The following is a 10,335-nucleotide window of genomic DNA, read 5'->3' on the forward strand; positions in this document are numbered from 1 at the left end:
TTGAATTTAGATACAAATGATGTAAACCTTCTTGAAAAATGTAATCCGTAAGTGTATTTACTTCATAACACACATAACTATTAAAATTTATTCTTCCGCAAAACTTTTTTATTTTTTTTCATAAAACAACATGTTTCATGTCATTTATTCGAAATGCGGTCCTGTTATTATTCCTTTGGTGATATTATACTTTGTCTTGGGTCGAGAATTAAAAATTTTTAAAATTCTGTTCAACTCTTTTTCATTTAAACCCTCAGTTCCTACTGAGTGTGCGTGAAAAAGTGACAGACACTTCTAACTTCACGGGAGCATTTGCTGCAGAGGAAAGAAGAAGCCTGTGCAGAAGTTCAACAAAATCCCGATATGATAAGAACAGCAATAAATAATCTGATTTCAAGAGCTAGAAAATGTTTCGAGATGGAAGAACTCCATTTTGAACATCTCTTATGATAGTACTTTTTCATTGTTGAAGAATAAATTTTATGTGTTTTATGAAACAAATATACTTACGGATTATATTTTCCAAGATGGTTTACATCATTTGTATATAAATTCAATGTGTAATTTCAAAAAAATTTACAGCTCGACCTTGCATACTTTTAAACACTTTTTTACGAACACTCAGTATGTGCTGGGGTTTCAAAATGAAGAAGAATTGAAATAATACAGAATCACGTCAAAGGACAATAAATACTATTACCGAAGGAAGAAAAACAGGACCGCATTTCGAAAAAATGACATAAAATATGAATTCGTCCTGCTCCTATTCCCTTGTGACAAGTGTGCCATGCAAAGTGAAAATTAGATTTCTTAAAATAAATTATGTAGTTTATCAGGGCAATAACGAAACTTCTATGAGGTATGTAGAAAATATACATTTTGGGGCTTGAATGAAAAATCACGATATTCTGAGTACTGCCCTGAAAAGATTAATATTCCATAAAGTGTTTGGAAGAGCTTTCTGAAGTGAACAAACCCATAGTGTTTGATCAAAATCGGACCTTGCCGTCCAGAGTTATGGCTATCGCAAATTTAGGCCAATATTCATGAATCACCCCGTATCTCCGAAACTAATAGCCTTAGGATACAAAACAAGCAATTTTTCTGAAAGACCTGGATGACCTACATTCGCCATTAGGCTATGGCAAACGACTCATGAAACACCCTGTAGAAATATCGGGTGTGGGTGTGCCATTTGAAATAAGAAAGTTCTCGACGATTATTTGTAGTTGATGTTTGAGAATTAATTATGATCACTCTGTATATTCCAGAATTTCCAGAGTTGAAATTTTCTTTTATATGTAGGAGTAGCTTACTTGTCTACTCGAAAATATTCTGTCTGTATCGCTGGCTTAACAAGTTTCTTCATTAATTGCTATTAAAAAAACTCCATATTTTCGATTTTTCGCCATTATCTCGTAAAGGGTGCTTCTAAGGTATAATGTAATATGAAGAAACTCATCATAACTTGAGCTTACCATTCCATTTTTGAGGTCAAATATAGGCTGTTACATTTAAACAAGGGCTACTTTGGTCTATATCTTTGTGTTCGAACACCCTGTAATTATGACAATAATTTTAAATTGTGCTTTGGGACAACCTACACACACCACATGAAAGAATTTTCAAAATATCTTCATTTACTTCCTCAAAATGAGCGCCGCGAATGGGGTGGGCTACCCGGTATAGAAGTGCCTGTAGTTCTCAAATTAATCGTTTTAGATCACGAAATGTTATAATTTTATGGAATCGTTTTCTGGGAAGCAACATAGAAATTCCAAAGCTCATTGGGTAACATGATATCAAGAACTGCTTTAATTCACAACACCAATATTACAATATGTAATTCTCTACTACTATCGAGTTCCTAGATATTCCCTGTCTTATTCGTCGTGGGACACTTTGTGTAGATATACCTATTTTCGATATCCGCAATTTTTTCCAATTCAAAGATGTCAATCCCAGTATGTAATTGCATTCAAAAAATTGAAACATCGAATTTGGGACAGCCTGTACGGAATAGAATAGGTTTTTATTGACGTTTTTTATATATTCGGACGGAATACGATGTTTCTCTCGATTTTCACTATCATCGAAAGGAACGAAAAGATGGTTTCTACAATCTCATACCGAGCTCGAGTCACACGAACACTCACACCTGGATGAAAGCGTTGAATAATTGGATATCCAATTTGAAATTATAAAAATAGCTTTTTTCCAATAACAGAGAAGTACCTATGGAACCATTACCTCTGGTTTCAAGTTCGATGAACGAGCTTATTTTCGAACCCCTTTCAGTCGTTCCGAACTAATGAACGTGTTTTAAAACAATTTCCGAAATCGATAAATTTGCGGAAAACCTGCAAAGAAACCTAAAGTATTCCTTTACGCAATTTTTCCACGTACCTACACGATGTTCGTTATGGGTACCGGTAGATACAATCTTAAAACACTCTTCACCTAATAATATATTCCAATTTCCGATACATATTTGCAAAACAAACGTCCAAAAAATTCCTACCAAAATGGTCAAATTTAGATATTTCTTCGTAAATTCCAAAAAATGCATCGAGAATATCGAGAAACCCAACGTGAAACTTGTCTGAAAAAATTTAATCAACCATTGCGGAACAGCCTATATAACCCAAGAATATGAATATTTCGATATGACCCAACCTGTATATTTATGAATATTTATTCATGTATTTTTACGTTGAATGTAATCATAATTCAATTCTGCTTTTGATATGATTGCTTACAGCATGAAACAAATATGCATTTTGTGAAAACCCAATTCAATTCTGTCAGTATCCAAATCTAGAGAATCCCTAGGAAAAATAAGGCATTTGAATATCTTCAGATGACCACCTGCGAACTTTCTCTTGAATAAAAACTAAAAAGAGCCGCAATCTTGACGCATGTGTTTTACGACATAACTGCGCTTGCTTTAAAAAGCCGCTTCCAACGTTGCGCGATGTAGACCGTTGGGTGTAGGGAGCTGTTTAAAATCTATGCCAAGGAACTCGATGGTTTTCATAAATGAAGAGATGTATCAAATAAAGAAAATCGTGAATAATTCAAAAATTACTAATGATATGGAACTTACTGCAAAAGGACGACTTGGGTCCTAATTGATGGCCTATTGAAGTTGAAAATTTCAAACATTTTCGCTAACTTCATGCTGCATCAAATATATGGCTAGGCCATTCTTCGAAAACGTAGAAGCGCCATATACAGGGTGCACAAATTAAGTCGGTCCTATTGCCAACTCCGGTTATTTTGATGCTACGAATTCGGTTAAATGGGCAAGCTAGTAGCATTTAATGGCCTCTCGATGCCAAAAAAAAAACATTGTCAGTCACGTTATCGAAATATTTCATAAAATGATATTTTCTTGAATGGAACATGAAACACCCTTCATTTCGAGTCGTAGCATTCTCAACAACAAAGCTCCTCACACCGAAAAATATTGTTATTGGTATAAGTACCAAAATTGGGTCTTTATCTTTGAACAATTATGAGATTTATAAGTCCAAACAAAGACATTTTTGAACTAGTGAATAAAATAAATAATTTCACATAAGTCGCTCATTTTCAACTTCAACAGGAGGAAATGTGATAAGAGCTTTGTTGTTGAGAATGTTATTACGAATCGAATTGCATGATAAAATATAGGGTGTTCCATTCAAAAAAAAAATTTGTATTTCGAAAACATGACTGTCCATTTTTTTTTGGCATCGAGAAGGCCATTAAAAATGCTACTATATTGCCAATTTATCCGAATTCGTAGCATCAATATTAACGGAGTAACGACTCAGTTTGGAACACCCTGTATAATATTTCAAAAATACATAATCGTCAATTTATACTAAATATGCCAACACCAGTTTTATATGAATATGAATTCGTTGAAAAAGCAGTTTATATTGCAGGATATGGTTCATACCGTCATAGAACACCCTGTAAAAGTTCGGAACTGAATAAAATTCCTACTTAAAGTCGGAATTATTTTTGAAATATTATGTGGCTCTCTTCTACGCCTCCGTAGAATACATATTTGCATTCGTGAAACAATTATTTTCCAACTTATGAAATCGTCAAACTGCTGTAGAGTAGAACGGGAAACTTATCGTTTCGAAGAAATAGAAGTGTTTTTTTCGATCGGATACAGATTTTATAATGACAAATCTTATTTCCCACAGTTTTCTCAGAAAAGAGCTTACTGCTTTGTGCTCGCAACATCGAATTATTCTCACAGAGTGCTCAGTAATTATTAAATCGGTGCTCCGTGCTTGAGACTCGGGAGCACTTTTTTTCAATGTTCCACATAGCTCTGAATCCTAATATTTTCTTTTGTTCTAGATTTATAATGGAAAATTGGAAAAACATATATGATATTCCATTCTGAAGTTACTTGTACGTATTATCTTTCCGTTACGGACGATTGCCATGAAATTTTGAAATCCTTCAATACTAGCGTAATTCGATGAGATTATGCCTTTTTTATTGAAATCGTCTCCTCCTAGATTTAAAGAAAAAACTTTCAATTTTTTCAATTGTTAAATCAATAGTAATACTTTTTTGTATTCAACATTCGACTTATTAATATTATTATTATATATTACTATGGGATTCAAAAGTTATATCAAGAACGGTTGTAGAAAAAACTTCCACTTATCCGAATTCAATTGGGGGCCGAAGGTTGACATCTGTCAATTCTAAATTCCAAAATAACTAAATTCCGAAATCAAAAGATTTATCAATGAACCTCAACAGAAAAACTTTCCGTTCACTGTATTCACTTGGGGACCGATTGTTGACACCTGTCAATGCGAAACATTCGATAACTCAAAACGTAAATCATTTAAAATTCCGAGGATATAGGTATATCAAGAAACCGCAACAGGAAAAACTGCATTCATTTGGTACTCCATGTCTCAAAACATTATTTTCAAATTCAGAAGTAATATCAAGAGACTCCAGCAAAGAAACTTTCGTTGACCCATTCACTAGCAGACCAAAAATTCTGAATTGACACCTGTAAATGCTTAAAATTTGATATAACATATTTTCTGCTGTGTCGAATTTTCAACTTTGAAAAATATCTGCTCCGAAACCTCTCAAGTCCTAAGTAAATGCCGTGAACAGAGGAGTGAAAAAACAACAGGTTTTTTCATATAACTTTAGAATTTAAAGTGGATCCCTCACAGCTTTCGCACTATCAAATATTCAACTATGATAGGTGTTGCTTATTATAACTCGAATTTGCAGTTGATTTTATGAACACTTTTTCAGATATCGAAATTTGACAAATCTCAATAGTTTACTCCCTAGAGGTGTAAGTGAATGTGGTAAAGAATTTCCTTGTTTGGTTTTTTTATGTACGAAAATTTGTATTGAATACCCATCTCCATTTTCACCAGTGTCCTTGAATATACCTTAGCTTTTTCAAAAGTTCAATTCGAAACATTATTACAACAATGCCGATAATTTATATAATTTTAATAGTTAATATCCATTGTTCCTCGAAATGACCTCTAGGTGCAATTTCTTTAGTTCCTCAAACTACCCGTTTTGTACTTGAAAGTTCCCCAAACTGCACGCTAGAAGAAGTTCCTCAAACTGACCTGAGCATACACGATAGTTCCCCGAAGTACACGCTACGTGATCTGTATATATGTGGCACTTCGAGGAATTCCCCAAAGTGACCACTTGTTCCTCGAAGTGACCGTTCTGTATATGATTTGTTCCTCGAACTGACCGCAACGCATACATATATATATATATATATATATATATATATATATATATATATATATATATATATATATATATATATATATATATATATATACCCTCATTTTGCTGAATTATCGTTTCTCGGCGGTGAACCTGTCTCTATATATATATATATATATATATATATATATATATATATATATATATATATATATATATATATATATATATATATATATATATATATATATATATATATATATATATATATATATAGAGACAGGTTCACCGCCGAGAAACGATAATTCAGCAAAATAAGGGTATGCGGCGTATGGTAAATAGTAATTGAAAGACCTTTTTAGCGAATACCTATATTTCGACACCAATTTGTGTCATCCTCAGGGTCTGAAAAAACAAATTGTCAGTGGAACAAAATTACACAAATACAACAATGAGAGAAACTCACAGCCAATGGTCATAAAAATAAGCTATATTCATCAGCAAGATCAAGTAGAATTCCATCAATGCAAATAATTTTTCCTTTTACTACTATATACAGTGGACTCTCGATAAGTCGAACTCCCAGGGACCACAAAAAACTGTTCGACTTATCTATATTTCGGCTCACCAAACGTTCGAGTTATTGAGGTGGGAGTTCGACTCATTGAGGGAAAAACTTGAGATAATAATGATCATCGTTAGTCAACGAGAACCACACGACGGCTTTATAAACAAATAAGGAATTAATGGAACAAATGTCCTAAGCGGTTGAAAAACACATTATGATAGCTGCCACATGTGGTGATTGGTTTGCGTAATCCTTTTAGCTTTCATTCTTTAGATCAAATAGTTCGACTCATTGAGGCGATGGTGGTCAGGAGTACGACTCATAGAGGTGGAGATTTTCGCAGAGCCTTTCTAGCAGTTCGACTCATCTATTAGTCTCTCTAGTCCCTAGAACACTGTTCGACTCATTGAGGTGAAATTACACAGGGTGAGATACGCATGAATCGGGACCGGAGAAACAGTTCGACTTATCAAAGAGTTCGACTTACCGATGTTCGACTTATCGAGAGTTCACTGTATTTCTTAAAGTTGAAATGTCACATAGAAACCAACATTGTTATCTTCTAGGTTAGACATGAAATGTCATCGATATACTTTCTTCTTCTTTCAGCTATCAGACCAACATAAATTATACAAACAACAAAACAATAAAGTCTACATATAATGAAACACAAATTTTATCTATTATGAACTATAAAACTACAAAAATGCATGAGTAACAAATACATATTATTCACACATAATTCTCCCTTCTACTACATCTATACTAAGCATCAAACAGCAAGATCAAACAACGCATCTCCTCCGATCAATCTCAAGAATGTTGCAATAAATGCTACTCAAGTTCTTAATATCACTCTGTTCATTAATTGCCTTCCTATCTGCACCAACAATATAGCACATCTCTAGAAATTTTCTTATACTGAGGTTTTTGTGAGAATCCAAAATTTTAATTTCATCAAATTTAACACGATGTCCCGTATCATTAATATTTCTGGCTAGTGCGCATTTTTCTGGGTGTAATCTAGCGTCACTTTTATGTTGTGAAATCCTCCTACAGAGATGTTGTTCAGTCTGACCAATATAAAGTCCACCGCAATCACCACACTCAACCTGGTAAACTACCTCAAAAGCATTCTTTTCAGGAATCTTATATTTGGGTGCCCTAAACAAACCTATATTGGTTTTAAGGCTTGAATAAGCCAGTTTTACTGAGACCTCACCAACTTGGGAAAGCACAGATGAAATTTTATTTGAGAGTCCTTCCAAATAGGGAAAGGAAACGTAAATTGTCTTATGGTTTGTTGGTTCATTCGGTGCTACAGAATCATTTCCAAAAGATCCATCATAGCCTGGTGTAACAGGAACATTGTTGAAAAGTCTATTAATCAAAGACCTGGGGTACCCATTATCATATAGCATCTTCTTGAATCTCTGCAACGACGCATCTCTTCTACTCTCATGTGCTACCGCATAGATTCATTTTTTCATGCCCAAAATGAAGTTCGTCTTCACCTTGAAGGAGTGATACGATTGGAAGTTGATAAATTTCCCAGAACTGGCAGGTTTTGTGTACCAGTCTGTGATTAATGTGTTATCAGGGGTTCTAATGACTAAGGTGTCCAGAAAAGGAACTGCATTGTTGGTCTCTCTCTTTACTGTGAAGGAAACAACATCCTCAAAAACCAGATTGAATTGTTGTCGGACGCTGTCTATCTCAGTCTCAGGAACAGCCGTGATAATATCATCTACGTAATGGCAGATGAATGGAAGGGTGAATCCAAGAACAATACAGGCTCTCCTAATAATTTCAGTCATCACTATAATAGCGAGGATAGCACTGGGGTTACTACCCATAGGGCAGCCATCTTTCTGTTTATAGAACTTTCCATCATATACAAAGTAATTGGAACTGAAGAGGAAGGTGATGACAGCGAGGAATTCATCCTTCGGAATATTGCAATTCGGTGCTATCATATGCCAGTTATCATCCAAAAGTTGGATAACCAATTGGAGAGTTATATTGGTGAACAATGACACTGCGTCAAGTGAGATAAGTACAAAACCGGCTGGAAGTTGCACGTTTTTTACAAGCTGACAAAATGATTCTGAGTCTTTAACCGAATAAGTAAAATAATCAGAGAACGACACCTTAAGTACCTCAGTTATAAACGCGCTTAGTTTTGTGGTTGGAGAATTGATTGAGGAAACTATAGGTCTACCCGGAAGTCCCTCTTTATGAACCTTAATTAAGATGTAAAAATTTGGCGGAAGAGCCTTGTATGTATTGATATTTTTACATTCCCTAGGAGTAATGTATCCTAGTTCTTTAAGGCGTTTAGAGATGTCATTATTCCTTCGTATTATATTAGAGGTTGGGTCGCGAGGCAATACTTCATATACATTACTGTCATTCAAAAGTTCCATAACCTTTTCATGGTACTGGGCACTAGTGATGAGTACCGTGACATTGCCCTTGTCAGATCTACACACTAATAATTCTGGGTTAGTTTTCAAGAAGTTCCTTGCCTCCAAATATAGATGATTGTAAACAGATGACATACCTTCATTCTTATAGAAATAATTCGTAACAATGTTAGTGATTTTTGCTCTAATAAGATTTTGTTGGTCAGTAGGGGCATATTGCACAGCAGTCTCCGCTACAGCAAGTAATTTTTTAATTGAAATTTCATTATTGCTCGGTTTTATAGCAAATTTGGGGCCCAAAGATAAAATGGACTTAACACTATCAGGCACCACTACATCGGTCAAATTCCTCAACCAAGAATCTTTAATTTTTAAAGACTTAATTATATCAGATTTAATATTGTTAAATTTCTTGAGATTTCTGTTTTTTATTTTTCGGAACTCTTTATCATACGAATTCTTGAGACGCTGTTGAAATTCATTAACTAAAGAAACTGGAAGAGATGCTATAGCCTCAGCTGAATGTTTTGAAATTATTTTCTCTAGATGTCCAATATACTTAATAGTCAACCTAATCTCCAACTTCAAAATCCTGAGCTTCAAATTGACATTCATGTTCTCCACCTGTGCGCTAGCGCCAACACTTTGCATGTTAAGATTCGTATATAGCTTCTTAGTGTTATCACCTATATGTTTGGGGAAGATGCCATGTTTCTTACACTGTAATAAGTAAACTCTCCTGTTCCTGTAGTGACTGAGCTTGGTGTTAGTAGTGGCCCATACTTCCAAGTTCTTCACTGCTGCCTGTCCAAAGGTTCTGGCAACATCTTCGTAAAAACCCATACTATCAATAGAGACAGGTTCACCGCCGAGAAACGATAATTCAGCAAAATAAGGGTATGCGGCGTATGGTAAATAGTAATTGAAAGACCTTTTTAGCGAATACCTATATTTCGACACCAATTTGTGTCATCCTCAGGGTCTGAAAAAACAAATTGTCAGTGGAACAAAATTACACAAATACAACAATGAGAGAAACTCACAGCCAATGGTCATAAAAATAAGCTATAGTCATCAGCAAGATCAAGTAGAATTCCATCAATGCAAATAATTTTTCCTTTTACTACTATATATTTCTTAAAGTTGAAATGTCACATAGAAACCAACATTGTTATCTTCTAGGTTAGACATGAAATAATAATAATAATAATCAAAGCAACAACAGCAACCAACGAGTCCAATTCAATTGTCGACTCGAACCGCTGAAAGTGCTGCGCAGGATATTCAGCCAGTGCTCACCCAAGCGGGGTTAGTTAGAAAGCGCATGAAGTGGACAACGTCCATGAATGAAACTATTGTGCGCATATATAACTCCATCACGGGACTAGGGCAGAACACGAACAACTATAGAAAAAGGCTCCATGAGGAATTCTGCAACGCCTACCCAAATCTCAATGTCACTGAACAACGAGTGGCAGACCAGTACCGCGTAATTCTGAGAAATGAACTAATACCTACGGCCCGAATCGACGCAATCAAACGAGAACTTCAGCGTCCGCCTACAATAGAGAATAACACCAACACCTCTGATGAAATTCACAT

At 34.9% G+C, this 10,335-nt stretch overlaps 1 protein-coding gene across 1 annotated transcript; it reads right to left on the bottom strand.

Annotated features, from left to right (window-relative positions):
- Positions 1-7,785: 7,785 nt before the first annotated feature.
- LOC123311660 lies at positions 7,786-9,576 on the bottom strand. The gene has a single exon (XM_044895729.1). The coding sequence runs from the start codon at positions 9,574-9,576 to the stop codon at positions 7,786-7,788; it is 1,791 nt and encodes a 596-aa protein (XP_044751664.1).
- Between the last annotated feature and the right edge of the window lie 759 nt (positions 9,577-10,335).

Source organism: Coccinella septempunctata, chromosome 4, assembly GCF_907165205.1.
Source record: "Coccinella septempunctata chromosome 4, icCocSept1.1, whole genome shotgun sequence".
Taxonomy (NCBI): Eukaryota; Metazoa; Arthropoda; class Insecta; order Coleoptera; family Coccinellidae; genus Coccinella; species Coccinella septempunctata.